Raw genomic sequence first — 24006 nt, 5'->3', positions numbered from 1 at the left:
CCCTAGGGTAAGTTTCTCGGTTATCCTCTCCAAGGATGTCCTGAAAGGCGATTTGAGAAAGGCATAGTTAGACTTACCGGTGACGGTATTTCTAAGAGCCTTTCAGGACAACTGCTATTTCCCTCCCTTTGTATCTTAGAAGTGGTGTAAGTGTCTATCATGGTTGTTTGTGGTTTTCTGTTCTTTGTTTTCCAGTTGTCGGAGACCACAATAACTGAGGCCATGGTGGAAGAGGAGGGATTTAAAGGCGGCATGTGTTTCCTGGAAAAGGGGCGGAGCTGCACTCTCTCCAAGGTTGTCCTGAAAGGCTCTTAGAAATACCATCTCCGGTAAGTCTAACTATGCCTCTTTTTTTTGGTTAATTCTCCTTTAAGAGGGTGTGGCAGGAGGTGTTTCCTATGCCGACATACATTTGCTAGTAGGTGTCCCTCATTCTCATCTCAAAATGTTGGGAGGTATGCTAATGGTGTTTGACTCTCCTAATGACAGAAAAGGTCATGCTGGTGGTTTGCTACTTTCTTTCCTCTTCAGTATGAGATATAAGGAGGATCATCCCCACACAAAAGTTGAAAAATCTTAATGAAAGTTAACAGGAGCTGCTGACGTTAAATGTGCTCATTCAACCCACCCATAGAAGGGCATTTGCTTGAGTGTCACAGTGGGTTGTGAATTGGCTCTCTGTCACCTCTGCTGGGTTATCAGTGAACATTTCAGGGATTTTAACAAACTTTGCAGCAGAGTCCTACTCTTTTTTGTTCTAAAGAAAAAGCTGTTTATGTCACCATGGGGTTGATTTACTAAAGGCAAATCCACTCTGCACTACAAGTGCACTTGAAAGTGCACTTGGAATTGTAGTCACTGTAAAACTGAGGGGAAGATCTGCTGATTTTATCCTCCAATCATGTACACGCAAAAATGCTGTTTTTTATTTTCCTTGCTGTCCCCCTCGGATCTACAGCGACTGCACTTCCAAGTGCACTTGTAGTGTGAAGTGAATTTTCCTTTAGTAAATAAACCCCCATATACTTTGTAGACTGATTCTGAAAAGGAAGCCTGGTCCATTATAATGACATGGTGCACTTTCAGTTTTCTGATGAAAGAAGTAGCAGGGTCTGCAACCCTTTAGAAGTATGTTACCCTCCGGGATTATCTCACCAAAACTGAAATTCTTACTGCAGTGGATGACAAAAATCTTAATTGTATCTTAGTAAAGACTTCTGGGAAAATCAGTGAGCCAATTGCACAAGGAGTAAATTACATTTCTGGGGGCGTGCTATACACCAACGATGTACAGAATGCCTTCAGGTTGCCGCATCGTATTGATTTTTTTTCGAAAAAACGTTCAACTACAATTTTACTTGTTTAGCAATCGTACATGATTTAGATGTAGCACCCTGGTGTTTAGGCAGGGTTGCTAGTTTAGTTTGCCAGGTGGTTGTTGCCCTGGTTTATTGTTAGCAGATGAACTGATTCCTCTCTAGTTCTGGACTTGCTGCACCTTCTCTCTTCTGTCACTAGGTGGCTTTATGCTGGTGACATTAGATGGACAAGGGCTTAGCAAGAAGCATTTATTTGGGTGGAGTAAGGTGATCAGTGCTCTGTGCCAGCTGTCTGGGTGGACGTGTGTTATGCTGCCCCGGATACTAGGCCGGAAGCCTGAGACCTATTGCGGGGACAGCTGGCTGCTAGGCTGTCTGAGTGCCTATCCAGAAGCAGGAGAAGCAGCGCAGGTTTGGGACTGCAGGATTGGAATCCAAACAAGAGTAACGGTACAGGCGGATGGGGAACCAGTTGTGGTCAGAGGTAGAGGGGAAGCTGTCGCCACTAAGGGACCAACCACCTTGTTACCGGAGACCACTTGGAGTAAGCTGGAGCCAGTACCAGAGCAGTCTTCTCACCAGCCGGGGACGGTGAAGTGCCAAGCCAGGGACCCAGCGGGACAGCAGAGGTGATGCTTGAGGAGCATCAGTGAGTGCCAAGCCAGGGACCTAGCAGTTCAGCAGTTGTGAAGCTTGAGGAGTATCTGTGGATGCCAAGCCAGGGACCCAGCAGGGAAGCAGGGGGGGTTCTTGAGGAAGATACTGAGTTATGGAAGAGGAAGAGCTCAGGGGATCCAGTGGTGATTGAGTCTGAGAGTCTATCGAGAGACTGGGTGCTCAGTGAGTGAAGACCTACACTAAAAGACTGTTGTCCTACCTATACAGAAGTGGTGTCCGGCTGGAGGCCTTTCACTGTATAGCTATCTACCTATAGAAGTCTCGGAGTCTGCCAATTATCATTGCATCTACTCAAGGGTGTCCTGGCCATAACCCTCTCTCTCCCACAGTTTTTGTTCAATAGACAATAAATATCTTTGCATTCAAAAAGTGTCTGGAGCCAATCACTCCATCTTATTACACCCACCATGCCTTGTAACCCACTCTACAGAGAAGGATGTCAGCTCTCCCTGACTCTGGAGGTCCCCATTAGGCCTCCAGAGGTCCGGGAGGTCGCTACATTTATATAAATATATAGCATTTTTTTTTTATTTGTGTTATTTTTCTTGTGAAAGTAGTGCTATCCTTTTAACCAGATTTGTACACCTCTTTAACAAATCAACTTTCCCTTTTAACAGGTGAAGACAACAATAGGGGGACTAGATGAAAAACTCCAGGCCTCCGAGAAAGCCACCATAAATCCACAAAGTGGAAAGGGAAACTATCTGCACTTGACTATCAATACCAATGTGGCAAAGCCGAACAAACAACTTTTCATAAACTTTAATGTATTGACAAGCCCTACTACAGACCAAGACAAAGTTCAGTATTTTACATATCTGGTAAGTTCATATTCTGAGGGATCAGGAAGGAATTTTTTCCCCGTTGGAGCAAATTGAAATTGAACAATGCTTCATTTGGGTTTTTTCCTTCCTCTGGATCAACTATGGGTATACGATTGTGTATATAGATGTTTTCTGTTTATGTATTATTGTTTTATTGGTTGAACTAACTGGCTTTTCAAAATCACCAGGGTTTTATTAGAGTTTGGAAGGTCTTTACAAAATGTTTTCAGCATAAGATTTTTCAGTGCCAATAAGGATATTTTCTTTAACCATACACATATGGTACTGTCACATGAGCACTGAGAGAGGAAAATTAGCAAATGCTTTCTCCTGCCTGCCAATTACATTTTCTCTGGACTGGACCACAAGGGTCGCTTTAAGGCTCATGCTCTTCCATATTGCCTATACACAAAAGGGTGGGGATGCTCATGACCTCATCGACCTCATATGGCCACATGACCATAATATACCAGTGTCATTGACCTAATATGACCAAGCAGCCAATGAGGTCAATGATGTATTGGGCATCCTCACCCCTTTGTAAAATCAGCTGTGGGTCATGGAGCCCCCCACTAGCATTTCATTGCACCAAGAATGAAAGCTGACTTTAGACCTGAACATGAGAATTTCCTACCCAACACCTGAAGTTACAAAGGTGCAGAGATGCTTGTGACATCATTGATTTAACATTGTCACATGGCCATATTAGGTCAATGACCCTAACATGAAATGGCCATGTGGCCATATTAGGTCAATGATGTCACAACCATCCCTGACCCTTTGTTAAATCAACTGTAAGGCGGGGAATGCCCTGCCTAAATCTTGTTGGACCAAGAATGACAGCTGGATTCAGTGTTTGGAAAAGGAACACTGGAATTACCCACCCTTCAGCAGATGTTACAAAGGAGTGTGGATGCTGGTGACATCATTTATCTTATATGGTCATATTATTTCATTGTCATTGACTTAATATAGCCACATGGCTATTAGGTCAAAGATGTTGCAAGTATTTTTGAACCTTTTTAATATCAGCTGTGTGGTGGAGAATCCCCTGCCTGCATCTCCTTGGACCAAAAATGAAAGCTGGCTTCAGGGTCTCTATTTCTGATCAGCAATGGACTTCTTTCTATGCCATATCAACCTGCTTTAAGCTGTTTTTTAAATTTCTGTAGATTTGTTTGACAAGAGAATCAGTTCTGGTATGAATAAAAGCTCATCAATGTGTGTCCTATATTGAGAAGTGTCAAGATTTTATTTATGTAGACTACTGAAAGGTCCAACTTAAAATGTAATTCCACTAATGACTACTGTTTTTTTCCCAGATCCTCAGTAAAGGCAGAATAATGACTGTGGGCAAGCAGAAGCGAGATAAAGGCCAAGGCCTTGTCTCTATGTCACTCATTGTGACAAAGGACTTAATCCCATCATTTCGTATTGTGGCATACTATACCATTGAAAAAGAGCTTGTGTCGGATTCCCTCTGGGTGGATGTGGTTGATGAATGCATGGGAACGGTAAGGTGGCCAGTTTGGATGGAAGGAAATATTTTGAATAGCAGAAAACACACCTGTGAATTGTGCAAAATTTTTAAAAAGTCAAGACACTTTTTTTTATATAATTTACAATTCAGTAGCAATTTCTAAATGTGCTTTGACAGTGCCAACTGTAGGTGAGGGTAATTATTCACTTGAGGAGACCCGTTCCAGTGGCAGCTATATAAGCGCGTACTTCCCTTCAATTTGTAAGGATTTCATCACAATTTGTGGTACATTATCAGGACAGAAAGTGAAGAAAATCAACTCAGTTCCTGCCTTGTCCCTGGGGCAGGAGATGGAAGGAAAGTGGTGGCTGTACTTTCACTGCCAGAACAGTTTCTTTCTTTTTTTGCACACATTAAAAACATTTTAGGCTTGAAGATTACTTAAAACCCCTAAAATATTATATACTTTTTGAAATCAGACAACCTGGAGAATAAAATAGTTGTAATTTCAATTTTTTTATGTCACACAATAATAACACAACAGTTTATCAAATGCAACATTTTTGTAGAAAAATACACTAAAGTTAATTTTAAGGCACACAAAAACAATATATTACCAATTTTTGGGGTAAAATATAAAAGTTGAAGTTTTGTTGAGTATATAGACATCCAACATGTCGAGCCTTAAAATTGTGTGCGCCCAGTAAACTTTGGCACCTCAAATCTTTACCATAGGTGATACTTTAAAGGCCCCCACAGGTCAGAGTCAACAATGAATAATGGCAATAGAATTATTACTGTGACTCCAATGGCAATACTATATGTATACTGTATGTATCAAGTGTTAGCATGTGGGAACATGTGAATTACTGTGAATTTTTCTGATCACTTTTGTCAAGTGTTAGCATAGTTGTGTTGCTTTCATGTGCGAGTTAGTGCCCCTCATAGCCGTATTTCCACAGGCCCCACTCCAGAAGGATAACATCCTTTCACTTACCAGTGACACCTGTCCTGGAATTGACTATATAGACATTTCAAGAGATACCACATTGAGCATGGATTCTCTTCACTAGCTCTTTTACACCTTACATGATACACTCTTCTTCTTACTCATACTCTCTTTAGGCATGGAGGAAAGCTGCTGTATACTCATAGCTCCCAGCTGTCCCCAATTTTGAGGGACTGTCCCTGATTTGGAACAAAGTCCCTCTGTGCCTCTTTCCTTCTCATTTGTCCCTCATTTTGGTCTGATCTATATAGTTATATACAAAATGCAATATTTATCTTTCAAAAAGTGTTTCCCAGTGCTAAAACTTTCATCCAGTTTATACATTGTCATTTGTACATTTCAAAAGCCATAATAAAGGAATAGTACTGGTAAAAAAGCACTTTTTGATTGAACATTTTTTTTTGTATGCTGAGCCTTTAAGGGGGTGTGATAGGGTGTGTCCTATGCCTATATACTTTTGCTAATAGGTGTCCCTCTTTCCCATCTCAAAAAGTTGGAAAGTATGTATACTGTGGTTCGGGCCAGGCCCCCAGGAGGGTTCAGTTATGCACAGGGCCCTAATATAGGGACCCTGCCACTCAGAAGGGCAAACCATATAGCCACCAGTCCATCATTGCTTCTGAACCCCTCTGTCCAGTCCATCACTTCCTCCTCTCTGGAGCTGGCTGCTCCTTCTTCCCTTTACTTCTCACTGTTCTCTACCCAGAAGATGAATATGAAAATTTATACTCCTTCCCCCATTCCCATTCACTGTAGGAGCACACTCTCACTCTTTTCACCAGTAAATCAGACCAGTCATTTTTACTACATCAGAACTTTCTTTACCTGAATCTTCTTTAGTTATTACAACAGCAAGGCAACATATCAATAATCATGGCAGTACACATTCTTCCTTTTTATACATGCTATACTGCTACTGGTACTGGTACTTGGGTTGTGCTGTAGTGCTCATACGTTTAGGTTGTGTTGGTGTCAGGAACCATGAATCAGACTGAGACAGAAATGGAGTAAAAATCACACCTTTTAATGTAATGGTAAAAAAATTGTACAGATCAGTAAACGTAACCAAAACATAAGTCAGGGATCGGAAGCAAAATCGGGTAATCAAACAAACCAGTGATCAGGGAACCAGAGATCAGCATAGTCGGAGGCAGAAGAACCGGATCAGGAACCAGAAGGGACATCAGCCGGGCACAGTTTTTAACAGGAATACAGCAGAGAAACTCCAGATATGTTGACCAGATGAAGGTAGGAAAGGAATGAACAAGGCAGTTTAAATAGCCATAAGGGACTGACTGTAGGCAAGACTGACAAGCATGATTACCAGGTGAGCCACTGAGGAATCAATGAGTGCTGGCAATTATCCGACAGCTGAGCAGCCTGAGCACAGAGAAGGAAGTTGCTAAGCCCAGCCCTGAGAGTTGGTTCTCAACAAGTAGTGGTATGGCTTCAAGTCCCGTTTCAGGGTCCTGCTATGGGGTAACCCCATTCTCGTTGCAACATCTACATCCCCATGTGTATGGCCTCTGTCCAATCCCCATGACTAACAGCAACCCAAGCTCTACCTCCAACGACTTATATACAGTATATACCTTGTACAGGAAGCACCACGGACCAAAAACTGGAGACACGCCACAGTATGTTAACCCATGAACTACCAGACATTAACCCAAAGTGCATATACAAATAACATTTTAGGTACCTGCCTACACATGTGTATTGCAATTGATGTTTTCATGTGTAGGTGCCCCCAACAACATGAGTTTACTTTTATATGTGTGTGTATGTCGGGGTGGGGGCTCAACAATTTTTTGGAGGGAGGATTTAAGTGCTTGGATGTATAGTAACTTTAGTTCTTTATTATTTTTTCACCGTTTTTTTCAACTGTTAGCCCTTGTACACACGGTTGGACATTCCGACAACCAAATCTGTCGGATTTTGTCCGATGGATTTTGTCCAAAACTGGTGTTGCATACACACGGTCGGACAAAGTTGTCAGAAAACCCGATCGTTCGTAACGTGATGACGTTATTTCGTTACGATGGGACTACGTTCAGGCTAGTAGCCAATAGCTTTGGTCTAGGAATTTGATCTGAGCATGCGTGGCACTTTGTCCAATCAGAATTCTCTACAAAGTCCGATCGGATCATGTTGTCAGAAAATTTTATAGCCCGGCTCTAAAACTTTGTCGGTCGGATATTCCACACACGGTCAGATTATCCGACAACACGGTCCAATCGGACATTTTCCGTCGGAATGTCCGACCATGTGTACAAGGGCTTAAAGTTGAAGCAAGGCGTAAATGAGCCATTAAGCCCCGTACACACAAACGGATTTTCCGACGGGAAATGTTGGATGTCAGGCTGTTGACGGAAAATCCGACCGCATGTATGCTCCATGGGATAATTGTTGTCGGACTTTCCGCCAACAAATGTTGGCTAACATGTCTTCAAATTTTCCCCCAACAAATGTTTGTTCTCAGATTTTTGGATCGTGTGTATTCAAGTCCATTGGACAAAAGCCCAAAGTACAAACAGGCATGCTCGGAAGCAGAAGTGGTCTTGTAAACTAGCATTTGTAATGGAGAATTAACATTCGTGACGTGGAAAATTATGAAATCTCCAAATGCAGTGCACAATTCCCTTCTTCTTTAAAGGGATAATAATGAAGTTGCTTTGCTTGTGATACTGATGGAGTTATTGCAAACACATTTTCAAAGGCTTTTTTTCTAGTGATCTCAAGAATAATATTATTATATTTAGTTTTTTTATTTGTGCAAGTTACCAGAACACCATTATCCCATAGTTTTTAAGAACAAAGATACAACTATGTTGGTGTCCCTTGTCAATTTTGCATTGTATTTTTTTTTAAATGTAACTGCCTACTCCCAAACTGTCATTTGAAGTAAAACACATAGCCAAGTATTATTCTACACAATTTTTTTATTCTACATTAAAAATAAAAAAAAAATAAAAATTAGACATGCTATCTGACAATAGAACTTAACCAAAAAGTACCTTCTATGCATCCAAAAATATAGAAAATATACCAAATCAAATCATTATTCAACCAAAAAAATAATGTCAAAGCAATAACTCCAAGGCCAATAATAAATAACACGTTATCTCCTCCGATTCCGCAACATGTCTGGTTGACGAATGGCCACTCAGAAACGAACTGAAAGGCATGACCTGAAAAGCGCTAAACAAAAAACATGAAAAGAAAAGCACGAATCAACACTCACCAAACTTCTACTAACAGGAAATTAGCAGAAGGAGCCCAAAGAGTGGTGCTAAAGAGCTGAAAAACCACATAGTACGTCTAGTATGTTCGTAATTGTTGACCAACATTTGTGTGACCGTGTGTATGCAAGAACAGTTTGAGCCAACACACTTCGGACAAAATTTCATGGTTTTGTTGTCAGAAAGTCTGATCATGTGTACGAGGCATTAGCGTTATCCTGAATATGTAGTAAGAGGGCCACAGTTAAAAACCTGCAAAACTCAAGGTGCATGATCTACTTTGCCATGTTTGGAACATGTAGGGCAGGCCATTGAAATGAATGGACTGCTCTATGCTTGTAGTGTGGTATATTGTGAATGGGACCTCAGTTTATAAAGTGTGTGGTCAGTTTATTACGATATGCTGTATAATAACAAGAATGGCAGAAAAGTCTGCCAGAATAAACTTGGTTACATCTCTTAAGTAAATTGTATTTTTTTTCTTTCTCTTTTTCTATCCTGGAATCCAACACTAGCTGGAGGTGGACAGCGACAAGAAGATCGCAGCACCGTCAGATCGTGTAACCTTGACACTGAAAGCAGATCCCGATTCTCACGTTGGATTAGTGGCAGTAGATAAAGCGGTCTTTGTATTAAACAAGAAAAATAAGATAACCCAGAGTAAGGTAAGAACTATAGCATGTAGCATTGTTCAATGCATAAGTATTTCAAGGAATTTTAATTTTCTTTATCTATTGTTACTAAATAGAACATATAGTGATTTTGTATAAACTTGTTTATTTATTATAATCATAATAAAAAAAAAAAAATACTGTATAAATGTGTAATAAACTGGAATGATGTACAGTTCCTTGAAAAACGATTAATACCCCTTGAAATGTTCCACATTTTGTCATGTTACAACCAAAAATGGAATTGTATTTTATTGGAATTTTATATGATAGACCAACACAAAGTGGCACATATGGCGTGCTTTTGTATTCAGCTCCCTTTACTCTGATATCCCTAACTAAAATCTAGTGAAACCAATTGCATTGAGAAGTCACCTAATTAATAAATAAAGTCCACCTGTGTGTAATTAAATCTCAATATAAATACAGCTGTTCTGTAAAGCCCTCAGAGGTTTGTTAGAGAACCTTAGTGAACAAAAAGCATCATAAAGGCCAAGGAACACACCAGACAGGTCAGGGATTAAGTTGTGGAGAAGTTTTAAGCAGGGTTAGGTTATAAATAAATATCCCAAGCTTTGAACATCTCACAGATAACTGTTCAAACCATCACCTGAAAATGGAAAGAGTATGGCACAACTGCAAACCTATCAAGACATGGCTGTCCACCTAAGCTGACAGGCCGGAGAGCATTAATGAGAGAAGCAGCCAAGAGGACCATGGTAAGTCTGGGGGAGCTGCAAAGATCCAAAGCTCAGGTGGAAGGATCTGTCCACAGGACAACTATTAGTCGTGCTCTCCACAAACCTGGATTTTATGGAAGAGTGGCAAGAGAAAAGCCATTGTTGAAAGAAAGCCATAAGAACTCCTGTTTGCAGTTTGCGAGAAGCCTTGTGGGGGACACAGCAAACATGTGGAAGAAGGTGCTCTGGTCAGATGAGACCAACATTTAACTTTTTGGTCTAAAAGCAAAATGCTATGTGTGACGTAAAACTAACACTGCACATCACCCTGAACACACCATCCCCACCGTGAAACACGGTGGTGGCAGCATCATATTCTAGGGATGCTTTTCTTCAGCAGGGACAAGGAAGCTAGTCAGCGTTATTGGGAAGTTGGATGGAGCCAATAAAGGACAATCTTAGAAGAAATCCTGTAAAGCTGCGTACACACGATCGGAATTCCGGCCAGAAAGACCAATGAGAGCTTTTCATCGGAAAATGCGACCGTGTGTATGCTCCATCGGAGTTTAGCTGTCCAAATTTCCATCAGCCAAAAATTTATCGCGTGTATGCAATTCCGACATGCCAAAAATCATGCATGCTCAGATTCAACTACGAGACAGAAGCTATTGGCTACTGGCTATTGAAATTCTTTTTCTAGTCCCGTCGTATGTGTTGAATGTCACCCCGATCTAAACGATCAGAATTTGGTGTGACCGTGTGTAGGCAAGACAGCTTGAGCGGAATTCCTTTGGAATTCCCTCTGGAAAACCATCAGAGCTTTTTCCAACGAGAATTTTGATCGTGTGTACACGGCATTAGAGTCTGCAAAAGAATTGAGACTGGGGCAGAAGTTCACCCTCCAGCAGGACAATGACCCTAAACATACAGCCAGGGCTACAATGGAATGGTTTAGATCAAAGCATATTCATGTGTTAGAATAGCCCAGTCAAAGTCCAGACGTAAATCCATTGGATAATCTGTGGCAAGACTTGAAAATTGCTGTTCACAGACGCTCTCCATCCAATCTGACAGAGCTTGAGTTATTTTGCAAAGTAGAATGGGAAAAAATGTCACTCTTCAGGTGTGCAAAGCTGGTAGAGACATCCCCAAAAAGACTTGCAGCTGTAATTGCAGCGAAAGGCGGTTCTACAAAGTATTGACTCAGGGGGCTCAATACAAATGTACCCCACACAATTTGAAAAAAAATTATAATTTTCCTTCCACTTCACAATTATTATGCCACTTTGTGTTGGTCTAGCACATAAAATCCCAGTAAAATACATTTACGTTTTTGGTTGTAACATGACAAAATGTGGAAAATGTCTAGGGGTATGAATACTTTTTCAAGGCACTGTAAATGGCATTTTGTATCTTAATTTTAAGTAAACAGGTGGAGCTTTGAGGTCATGTTTTCCTTGTTGATCTTACCCAATGTTTACAGAGGTCAATAGCTTAAGCTGATATTTAGACACATAAGAGAATGAGTGAGATCGGTGACTTCTCCCTCTCCTTTCTATCATATGGAAATTTAGTGTTAAGATACTGTGGTACCCCACCAGTGCATGTACCCGGGTGGGATGAAATCCCCAGTCCTGGGTCCAGGATTTTAGATTCACCAGCACACTGATTGTTCAGGTGTGTGTTGGCCTGATAGTAGAGTCAGGACCATGGCTTGGGGCTCCACCCTCCCGAGGAGTCCGGGCTTGCAAGGGAGAACCCAGAGAGTGCAGGTGTGCACTGAAATAGCCAGAGTGCAGGCTGCACTGTGTAAGCCAGAAACCTGAGTCTGAGGTTGCTGACAGTATTCAGGAGCGCTCCATGTGGGAGCCTGAGCAGTGGTGCATCTGCTGTTGAAGAGAGCCAGGTGGCTTGGTATTTTTGCAATGCTGCACATGTAAGCCAGGAGGCTGAATATCTTTTTATTTGTTGCTGGCAGTGAAACCCCCGGTGAGGGAAACCACTTTTGTTTTTATTTATGGAACTTTGTTTGATTTTCTTTAATAAAAGTGGGCCAACAAGCCCAGAAAAGGAATCATCTGTGTGGACTGTTCTCGCCAGCGGGTGCTACACTTGAGCTAAACAGCCAGGGCCAGATTAAGAGCATCATGTGCCTGGTGCTAAGGATTTTGGTGGGCCTTTTTATGAAAATAAATAAAATGAAAATGCACACAAGGGGGAGGGGTGGGGGGGGGGGGTGATACCGAGATAGGGAGCTGAAAGAGAGGGGATGAGAGGGAGGGGAAAAGAGAGAGAGGGGGTGAGAAAAAGGGGAATAGAGAGAGGATGAAAGAGAGAGAGGATGTTGGGAAATAGGGGGTTGAAGGGGGTGAGAAAAAGAGAGAATGGGGGATGAAGGTGGTGAGAGAGAACAGGGTGAAAGAGAGGTAATGAGCGACAGAGGGGGTGAGGGGGTAAAAGAGAGGGGGTGAGAGTGAGGGGGTGAGTCTGTGGGGGGGGGGGGGGCAGCACAGCATAGTACATTACATGGGGGGGGGAATAGCACAGTACATTACATGGTTGGCACAACACATTACATGGTAGATACAGCACATTTAATGGTGGGCAAAGCACAGCAAATTACATAGTGGGCACAGCACATTACATGGTTGGCACTGCCCAATAAGCACATTACAAGGTAGGCACAATACATTATATGGTGGGCACAGCACATAACATGGTTGGTACAACACAGCACATTGCACGGTGAGCACAGAACATGCACAAGGTGGGCACAGGACCTTATATGGTGGGCACAGCACATGACATGGCGGGCACAGCTGAGCACATTACATGGTGGGCACTGCACATTACAAGTGGGCACTGCACAGCCCATTATATGGTGGGCACAGCATATTATATGTTGAGTACTGCACATGGCATAGTGGGCACTGCACATGACAAGATGGGCACTGCATGACGCAACATGACATCGTGAGCACTGCACACCACATTCCATTGGGCACATTGTTGGGCACTGCACGACACAGCACAGGCAATTACAGTGTGAACACAGCATATTAAATAGTGGACACCACACATGACATGGTGAGCCCTGCACTGCACATTCCATTGTGGGCACTGCACGACACATGCCATGGTGGACAATGTACAGCACATTACATGGTGAGTACAGCACATTACATGGTAGGCACTGCATGGCGCAGCACATGACATGGTGGGCACTGCACAGCAATTTACATGGTGGGCACTGCACATAACATGGTGGGCACTGCATGGCACAGCACATTACATGGTAGGCACTGCATGGCACAGCACATTTCATGGTGGGCACTGCATGGCATAGCACATTTCATGGTGGGCAATGCAACTGCACATTACATGTTAGGACCGGCATATTACATGGTGGGCACTGCTGAGCAGCACAGCACATTACACAGTGGGCACAACACACTACATGCTGAGCACAACACATGGCAGGGTGGGCACAGAACAGCAAATGACATGGTCGGAACTGCACATGACATGGTGGGCACTGCATGGAGCAGCACATTACATGTTGGGCACCGCACATTACATGGCGGGATCACTGCATGGCACAGCACATGACATGGTGGACACAGCAAATTATATAGCGGGCATTGCAAGGCACAGCATATGACATGGTGGGCACTGAATGGCACAGCACATGACGTGGTGGGCACATCACATGACATGGTGGGCACTGCACATTACATGGCAGGCACTGCATGGCACAGTACATGACATGGTGGGCACTGCACATTACATGGTGGGTACTGCAAGGCACAGCACGAAATAGTGGACACTGCACATCACATGAAGAGCAATGCAATACAACGCACAGCACATTACATGGAGGGCACTGCACATTACATAGTGAGCACTGCAATGCACAGCAAATGACATACTGGGTACAGCATATTACATGGGGGCACTGCACATGACATGGTGGGCACTGCAAGGCACAGCACAACATAGTGGGCACTGCACATTAAATAGTGGGCACTGAATTACACAGCACATGACATGGGGGGCATAGCACATTACATGGTGGGTACTGCAATGCACAGCACATGGCATGGTGGGCACTGAACACAAAAGAGCACACTACATGGGGGTCACTGGGCACAAGAGAGCACGACATGGTGGGCACTGGGTACAAGAAAGCACATTACATGGGGGGGCATTGGGCACAAGAGAGCACATTACATGGGGGGGCACTGGGTACAAGAGAGCACATTACATGGGGGGCACTGGGCACAAGAGAGCACATTGCATGGGGGAAGCAGAAGTGTGTTCCCTAGCACAATAATTACATAACACCTCCCTTACAAATTGACTAACCTTATGTCAGCAGCATGGGAGATGTCCTTCCTCCCGGGCTCCTGCTATGAGGAGAACATCAGCGCCCCTCCCCCAGACAGCTCCCAGACACAGACGATCTGTGTGAGTGTAACAGATCCTGTGATAGGAGTCAGACATCTGCAGAGACAAGCCTTGGCTGCAGTGACTACACTTGTCTCCTCCATGTGTGCAGTGCACAGAGGGGGCTCCTCTTCCTTCAAGAAGGCTACAGATAGTGATAAGCCACTGGCATGGGCCTATATTGAGGGAGGGGCCTGGAGCTTCAGCTCCACAAGCCCCTATGTTAATCCGGCCCTGTAAACAGCCCCCAAACCTTACAATACTAAGTGCTGATATACAGCAAAAGCAGGTGTGACAAGATTTGTGTAGCTGCACAGGAGAGTGAGCCCAAGCCAAGTGCAATTATAATATTCATTATGCCGCGTACACACGATCAGACTATCCGGCGGACTTAGTCTGGCGGACAAACCGCCGTAAAGTCTGCCAGACTGTCCGAACGAGCGGACCTGCCCACACACAGGACTTTTCTGGCGGACTATCTGCCATACTTTTGAAATGAACGGACTTGCCCACACACGCAGAGGAAAGACCGTTCATTTTGAGCGCGTCTCCAGGTAGCCGGGACTAGGGAAGGAAGTCAATGTCGCCTCCTTTGGTGGCGAGATTGACACGTCGCTGGCCCCGTCACCTGGTATGGACTTAAAGGGGAAGCCCTACGTGGAAAAAATGGCGTGGGGGTCCCCCCGGGTCCATATCAGACCCTTATCCGAGCACGCTACCCGGCCGGTCAGGAAAAGGGGTGGGGACAAGCGAGCGCTCCCCCCTCCTGAGCCGTACCAGGCCCGTGCCCTCAACATGGGGGGTGCCTTGGGGAAGGGGGCCTAACGACCCCCCACCCCAAAGCACCTTGTCCCCATGTTGATGAGGACAAGGGCCTCTTCCCGACAACCCTGGCCATTGGTTGTCAGGGTGGGGGGCTTATCGGAATCCGTGAGCCCCCTTTAATAAGGGGGCCCCCGGATCCCGGTCCCCCACCCTATGTGAATGAGTATGGGGTATAATGTACCCCTACCCAGTCACCTGTGAAAAAAATGTAAATAAAACACAACACACAAGGGTTAAAGATAGTTTATTGCACAGCTACGGGGGTCTTCTTCCGTCTTGGGGGGTCTTCTCGCCGGACTCCTCCGCTATCTTCTGCTAGCTCGTTTACTAGAGGAGGGGCCCGGCTTCCTTCTTCGTTGCCGCCCTCTTCTTCCGGCTTCGGGGGTCTTGTCCCCCTCTGCGGGGGTCTTGTCTCACTCTTCGGTTCTTCTTGCCGGGCCTCCGCACCTTCTTCTAGTTCTTTTACAAGTGGTGGCCTGGTCTTCTCTGCCTTCTGTTCTTCTCTTCTTGAGCTGTTGACTCGTCGCTGTCTCTGGCCACAATGACAGGGAGGCGGTGTGCGAGGACTTATATAAGGACATCGCCGAGTGATGTCCCCGCCCATTTTGATGTCACAGTCCCAGAGGATGCTGGGACTGTGACATCAAAATGGGCGGGACATCACCCGGCGATGTCCCTGTCATTGTGGCCAGAGACAGCGACGAGTCAACAGCTCAAGAAGAGAAGAACAGAAGGCAGCGAAGACAGCGGCGATAGAAGACCGGGCCACCGCTTGTAAAAGAGCTAGAAGAAAGCGCGGAGGCTCGGCAAGAAGAACCGAAGAGGGGGACAAGACCCACGAAGAGGGGGACAAGACCCCCAAAGTCGGAAGATGAGGGCAGCAGCGAAGAAGAAAGCCAGGCTCCTCCGCTAGTAAAAGAGCTATCAAAAGATAGCGGAGGAGTCCGGGCGAGAATACCCCCCAAGATGGAAGAAGACCCCCGGAATGATTTTGAAACCTTGTGTTGTGTTTTATTTACATTTTTCTCACCAGAAGAATGGGTAGGGGTACATTGTACCCCATACTCATTCACAGGGTGGGGGGGCCGGTATCTGGGGGCCCCCTTATTAAAGGGGGCTCCTGGATTCCGTAAAGCCCCCTGCCCGCAGACCCTGACAACCAACGGCCAGGGTTGTCAGGAACAGGCCCTTGTCCTTATCAACATGGGGACAAGGTGCTTTGGGGTGGGGGGCCACGCAGCCTCCCTTCCCCAAAGCACCCCCCCATGTTGAGGGCACGCGGCTCAGGAGGTGGGGGTGCTCGCTCGTTCCCACCCCCTTTCCTGACCGGTTGGGTAGCGTGCTCGGATAAGGGTCTGATATGGACCTAGGGGGGACCCCCACGCCGTTTTTTCGGCATGGGGCTTCCTCTTTAAGTCCATACCAGGTGACGGGGGCCAGCGACGCTTCCTTCGCTAGTCCCGGCTACCTTCTCCGTGCGGGAAAAGTCCGTTCATTTAAAAAGTATGGCGGACTAGCACACACACGGCCGTATTGTCCACCGGACAAATTTTGGTGCGAAACTACTTTCTAAGTCCGCCGGACTTTTGGGTAAAAAAAGTCTACCGGAGCCCACACACGGGCGGATTGTCCGGTGGACTCGAGTCCGCCGGACTTTTCCACCGGATTGTTTGATTGTGTGTACGCGGCATTAAAGTATATGTAAACCCTCACCTTGCAAAATAAATCATTCTAGTCCGGAGTCCGGACGCTTAGTACGAAGGAGATGTATTGACACAGGGAGACATCTCCTTCGTACTAAGCATCCGGACTAGGAAGGAGCTCGCCTGAAGCGACCAAGGAAGGCTGCAGCCGCCTCCAGAGCTCAGAGGGAAAACTCCAAGTCCCATGCTGCCTTGTGAGGCCGGGGCACGGCAGGATTTAAAGACGCAGTACGAGCCGGAGATAATGCAGCAGTCTATTCACTGATGAAGTCACATGTCCAAGTGACGATACGCGTAGGATTGGACTGGGAGGATATCGGAAGTGACGTCCGGAGTACGAACATGGAGTCCGGAGTACGAACGTGGAGTCCGTTCGTTTGATGCTGTCGTTTTGCTTTTGTTTTGCCTGTGTATTGTATACCTAAATTGATGGCTTATGACTAAGCACCTAGAAGGGACCACCTATATTAACCATACCACCTGATTGCTGGAAGTAATATCTGCTGTCTACCTTACAGCAGTGAGGTAAGGTAGTCACTGCACCTAGTGTGTGGACACCAATTGTTTGAAGATTCACAAGATCACCGGTGGATTTTTACTTTGTGGTTGCGGAGTCATTATATGCTTATGACACAGAGTGGATTCACATAGTGCACGTCTAAATACGGACTAATGTTTTTGCTATAGAAAGAGACATTGCCACCGCTATTGGATACTAATTATTTGATTGCACTTTATTGGAAATTTGCACTTTATTGGAAATTGATTAGTTATTGTTTTGCTAATATTTGTTTATACATCATTTTTATTTATCTTTATTTTCATTATCTGTATAGTTTTTATTCTTTCACTTCACTTGATGCACTTTATGAATTGAATCAGAACTTTGGATTCTTATCACAAATATTTTAGTTTGGCTATCTTTATGGACACTGGATGCACTTTACTGTTTACTGTCACTTGATGCACTTTAGTCTAAAATGATCCAACCGTCATATTGTATGTGATTGGATACTATTTAGATGGCACTTATTCACTGTTTGGAACTATTAGTCTAATTAGTCACATGCAGTTATTTCATAATTATTTGTGTATTATATATTAAGATATATATCTATAAATTTATTTTTATTGGAGCGCAACACCATTTAATACACATACAGCATATCTATTTAAGGGGAGGGTTTGAGCCCCTGTCGGTGTTTTGCTGCAACCATAACTTCTTTCTTTATTTGTTTAAACATTGTGGCGCGAGGATAATTTATAACCATTACAGCTAGAAAACTGATCACACTGTGCTCACATGCTTAGTGTGGTCAGTTTTTAATTTACCACAATACAAGCAATACAAAAAGAACAGGATACTTTTTATACAAGTACATGGTGCAGCAGGCACATATCAGGTATATTAAAGGTTGGGTTTACATATTATTTTATAGCACAGCATACGACAAAACCATCCAACACCACAAACAGTATACAAGCGTTAGGAAAACACACTTGACAAGTAAAACCTAATAAAAAACTACCTAACAAAGTAAATATGATATACTATATACAAAGCAAGGGGAGAGATTGGGTAAGGCTGGATCAGGCAAGAAATGCAAGGAACATCAGGTAAGACGGGTCAGGAAGTGGGTTAAATACAAGGGAAACAGCTAGAGGGATCAGGTCCAAGGCTGCAAGAGTCAGGGTAGCAGGCACACAAGCACACATCATTGGTTGAAGGGCAGCAGGATCAAGATGTTTGGAGCACAGGGGAAACCTCTAAGGCACTGTGGTAAACCTAGAACAGGGGTGTGACAGACCTAGCCGGGACAGAGGCTGTTGGAGGGGACAGAATGCAAACCTCTTGCCTTACGATTATGGGCCCTCGCATGTGGGGGAATGGTGCTCTTTGTGAGCTGTATGCCTGGGGAACCCTGAGGTGGTGTTACTTGGATTCAGATCCATGTCCCCCCCAAGACACACAGACTCTGGATATGTATTTGCCATATTAGCAATAGACTGAATCACACTGTTGGGACACAAACTGTAATGCCCCGTACACACGAGCGGACTTTTCAACATCCAAAGTCCGACGGACTGAGTCCGTCAGACTATTGGATCGTGTGTGGGCTGCAACGGACTTTAGCTTCGCAAAAGTCTGACGGACTTTAGAAATGAAGCATGCTTCAAATTTTCCCGACGGAACTCCGCCGGACCCGGTCCCCTTCGAAAAATCCGCTCGTGTGTATGCTACTCCGACGGACTAAAACCGACGCTAGGGCAGCTATTGGCTACTGGCTATGAACTTCCTTATTCGAATCCAGTCGTACGTCATCACGTTCGACTCCGTCGGAGTTTGGTGTGATGGTGTGTGTCCAAGTCCGTTCGGTCGAAAAGTCCGCCAGAACTCCGTCGGAACTCCGGCGGAACTCCGGCGGAACTCCTTTGGAAGTCTGCCGGACATAAGTCCTCTCGTGTGTACGGGGCATTAGATGCTAATGTCATAAACTCCAGTCACCTGTCTGTTGCGTATATGAGTCTAGTCTGGCTTGTAAGAATATTCCACACATTGTTGGTTGTGCTAATTAACCCTGTGTTTATGTTTATGGTAATGTGTATTGAATAGTCAGTCAGTGAGCTAGGAGACAAAGTCTTACCCTGAAAAGTCTTATCTCGCAGACAACTAGTCTGGTCAATGATTAGATAATTAGCTCATGCTAATTAGGTTAGGTTTTAGTCTTCTACTGTATTATAAATACTTGTTTTTTTGGTTCTAATAAAGTAGTCCATTTTGAGCAGCTAAGCAAGTGTCGCCTTGTTTTGTGCTTGTGAGCGGTTGGAATATCTGATATCTATATTCAGACTTAGGAAGCGGTATACTGACGGAAGCACTCAATCGGAGTGGGGGATCAGTTCCGTCACAAGGGGCTATATATCCTTGCAGCCAGCTGCTGAGGGACACCCGCTGGTGGACACTGGGACCACACCCTTCAGATCTGAGAACCACAGTGTCACCAGCAGGTGATCCAGTTAATGAAATTTGGCAAGAGAGATTCTAAAGTCAAACAGCTTCTGCTGTGTGCTTTCTTTTTTGTGAGTCCCATATCATGTGTATAGGCTTTGCCAAATATTTATTTGTAAGATAAATACAGTGCATCTGGAAAGTATTCACAGCACTTTACTTTTTCCACATTTTGTTATGTTACAGCCTTATTCCAAATGTATTAATTATTTCCTCAAAATTCTATAAACTATACCCCATAATGACAGTGTGAAATAAGTTTGTTTGAAATCTTTACAAATGTATTAAAAATAAAAAATGAAAAAAATCACATGTACATAAGTATTCACAGCCATTGCCATGACACTCAAAATTGAGCTCAGGTGAATCCTATTTCCACTGATCATCCTTGAGCTGTTTCTTCAACTTGATTGGAGTCAACCTGTGGTAAATTCAGTTGATTGGACATGATTTGGAAAGGCACTCACCTGTCTATATAAGGTCCCACAGTTAACAGTGCATGTCAGAGCACAAACCAAGCCATGAAGTCCAAGAAATTGTCTGTAGACCTCCAAGACAGGATTGTATCAAGGCACAGATCTGGGGAAGGGTACAGAACTTTTTTGCAACATTTAAGATCCCAATGAGCACAGTGGCCTCAATCATAACCTGGCCAATATCATATCTACAGTGAAGCATGGTGGTGGCAGCATCGTACTGTGAGGATGTTTTTCAGTGGCAGGAACTGGGAGTCTAGTCAGGATCGGGGGAAAGATGAATGCAGCAATGTATGGAGACATCCTTGATGAAAATCTGCGCCAGAGGACTCTGGACCTCAGACTGGGGGTGAAGTTTTATCTTCCAACAGAACAGTGACCCTAAGCACACAGCCAAGATAACAAAGGGGTGGCTATGGGACAACTCTGTGAATGTCCTTGAGTGGCCCAGCCGGAGCCCAGAACCCGATTGAACATCTCTGGAGAGATCTGAAAATGGCTGTGCCTCGAAGCTCCCCATCCATCCTAATGGAGCTTGAGAGGTCCTGCAAAGAAGAATGGGAGAAACTGCCCAAAAATAGATGTGCCAAGTTTGTAGCATCGTACTTATAAAGACTTGAGGCTGTAATTGGTTTCAAAGGTGCTTCAATAATGTATTGAGCAAAGGCTGTGAATACTTATGTACATGTATTTTTTTTTATTTTTAATAAATTTGCAAAGATTTCAAACAAACTTCTTTCATGTTGTCATTATGGGGCATTGTTTGTAGAATTTTGAGGAAAATAATTATTTTAATCCATTTTGGAATAAGGATGTAACATAACAAAATGTGGAAAAAGTGAAGTGCTGTGAATACTTTCCAGATGCACTGTATATACAACATTAGTTAAAAAAAGCATAAACTAAAAGTTAAAATAAAACTTAACAAAAACCACAATAGTTTACCTTTAAACTTGCAAGGACAGTACTCCTACAAATGTTTTGAGGTGAGTACACGGGGCACCTAGTACAGTATTCCTCTATATTGATTTGCATACCAGTCTCTAAAAGACTATGGTTATAGTTATTATGGGTATGATTTGAAGGCAATTTTGAGTGAGGGATTCTGAGGTTGTCCAGCTGGAAATGAGAGGATTGATTTGCAATACTCTAGATTGCTACGTTCTCATTAGAACCCCGGAATTTCAGAGGTTCGAAGAGTTTTGGGTGGGAAGAACCTCCAAACGTCCTCCTTGGGACCCCTGAAGCAGACGGGAAAACCCAGAACCCTAGTGTGGGACTGGTCCAGTGGAATAAGAGCTATTCTCATTTTCCATTGCAGCAAAACTATTTTTTCAAGTTCAATAAAGACTGTCACGTATGCAAGCAGTGATCCTGAACTCCTGTATCACAAGGGTTAGAACTTCAAGCAAAGCTTTTATTGTTGTCTGCGCTTTTCTATCCCAGTGACAAATGCACTTATCGGTTTTTGGGTACAGGTGTCACGAAGTCAGGAAGTGAGAAAAAAATCTCTCCAATGGAGTTCCATACAGGAATTAAAATCTGACAAAAATGTAAAATTCTTCACCCAAACCTGCAAAAAATGAATAAATAGAGTTGACCGCTGTTTGGATTTAACGTAATTTGCTTTTCCAGGCTCATTTATACAGATCTGTGATTTGATTAATTTAGACCTCAGTACAGGACATAGAAACAGTAGGAAAACTATGTTAAATCTACATTTCTCTATCTCTTAGGTATGGGACATTGTGGAGAAGTCTGACATTGGCTGCACTCCAGGTAGTGGTGCTAATAACATGGAAGTATTTTATGATGCTGGACTTGCTGTAGAGTCAAATTTTGGAATGGTCACAAAACAGAGAACTGGTATGTACAAGGAATTGCTTTAATTCTTCAACTTTTCATACCTTAACCCCATGACACCACAGCCTTTGGTCACTTTAATACATTTATGCTATTCTGTTTTTTTTTTTGTTTTTTTTTCAGTATCACTACAAAACCTCATTCTTGGCTTGCTCAAAGAAACCCTTTTTTTTTACTTAGCTATTGTATTTTTTTCACAGTGGAATTCTGTCCCACCTGAAATATAAAGTACAGACGCAGTCCATTTCAATAAGTGTACAGTAAACACCTGTAGAGATCAAACCCAGCATCTTATAGGATGTTGTGAGGTTCCTAGTCATGATTGGCCAAGCATGCACTCTGACCCCGCATGCTTGGCCAATCACAGCGCTTTCAGCGGGGAGAGCCATAATTGGCCACAGGCAGGATGCCTGTGGCCAATTATAGCTCAGGGGGTTTAGTACATGCCCCACACTATATAAAGCTGCCAGCGAGGCGGCTTTGTGTAGTGCGTTCCGGCGTGCAGGGAAAGAGCTAGATAGGCAGGGACGGTGTGTTCTTTTCTCAGGCATCTTAAAGTTAAAGTGGTGTTGTGTGCCTCCAGCACAGCATACACCTGTATCTACCCTTTATTGCTGTTTTTGTCTAATTAAGGCATCTGCAGGAGTTTGTGGGTGTTGTGTGCCTCCAGCACAGTATACACCTGTATCTGCCCTTTATTGCTGGTGTTCTCTAATACAGGCATCTGCAGGAGTTAAAGTGGGTGTTGTGTGCCTCCAGCACAGTATACACCTGAAGATACTCCTTATTGCTGGTGTTGTCTGTTGCATATCTTGCATATTAGCCTTTTAAATTAGCACTTTTAATTTCTTTTCAAATGTTTTTATTGAGATTTTTAGCAGAGTTAGTTACAACAAGGGTTACAAAACAAAAAAAATAATATATAGTAATAAAAGTAACATAACACAGTATAATGTAGTGACAGGGTTTTCTCAGCACAATATAGCATAGAAACAAATAGTCCACAATAAAGAATAAAGTAGTATTCCCAAGTATCTAATATTCATAGTCATAAAGGGACTCGAACAAGAGTAAGTCTCTTAGAACTTGTATAATAAAGTCCGTAATATAATTATTGTAAGATTTATAAATAGTGACATGGATAATGGCCACTTCTGGACCCCAAGACACCCCTCACAGGGATCTATCTGTGTCTTTGAGTACCTAGGCCAACATCCTAAAGGAAATTCAAACACAGTATTATCTTTTATGAAGGAAAATAAAGATCTATTCTTACTCCGCAGCTCAATTCAGATAAACAGACATGTGATATATTTGTCACTTTGTTATGAAATTATTTTTAAAGCCATCCAAAAAATATTAAAACGCACAGGAGTTCTTTCTTCTATATGATTAAAGAATCAGCATTATCTAAATTGTGGAAGTATAATTTTTGTACCATGTACTCCAAGGTTCCCATAGTTGTTGTTCCTTAATATATAGGGATTTGTCATTAGGAAAACACAATTCGTAGGAGTGGTGAAGTTGGGTTAATTCTATAACTTCTGTCATAGTAGGAAGAGAGTCAGTTTTCCATTTTCTAGTTATGGATAGTCTCGCAGCTAAAAGTATATGTGTTACTACTTTACAATATTGTTTGGGAATCGTATGTAAATTCATATTCAGAATGGCTAGTTCTGGTGAAAGTTGAAGGACAATACCTGTTACGGAAGTGAGTAAATGGGAGATTGCCTGCCAGTAGTTATCTAAGCTTGGGCAGTCCCACATAATATGAAATAGG

At 43.5% G+C, this 24006-nt stretch overlaps 1 protein-coding gene across 1 annotated transcript in view; it reads left to right on the top strand.

Annotated features, from left to right (window-relative positions):
- Positions 1-24006, top strand: part of LOC143962295 (complement C3-like) — a 324990-nt gene that overhangs the window by 36161 nt on the left and 264823 nt on the right. The window contains exons 8-11 of the mRNA XM_077471597.1: positions 2615-2818; positions 4144-4335; positions 9068-9217; positions 22100-22229. Of these exons, the coding sequence (XP_077327723.1) occupies positions 2615-2818; positions 4144-4335; positions 9068-9217; positions 22100-22229 (676 nt within the window). The remainder of the gene's footprint in view (positions 1-2614; positions 2819-4143; positions 4336-9067; positions 9218-22099; positions 22230-24006) is intronic.

The sequence above is a fragment of the Lithobates pipiens genome, unplaced genomic scaffold (genome assembly GCF_037356315.1).
Source record: "Lithobates pipiens isolate NorthernLeopardFrog02 unplaced genomic scaffold, aLitPip1_a1.2 Scaffold_8, whole genome shotgun sequence".
Taxonomy (NCBI): domain Eukaryota; kingdom Metazoa; phylum Chordata; class Amphibia; order Anura; family Ranidae; genus Lithobates; species Lithobates pipiens.
The sequence above is the reverse complement of the archived record's forward strand: the minus strand, read 5'-3'. Positions and strand labels throughout refer to the sequence as shown.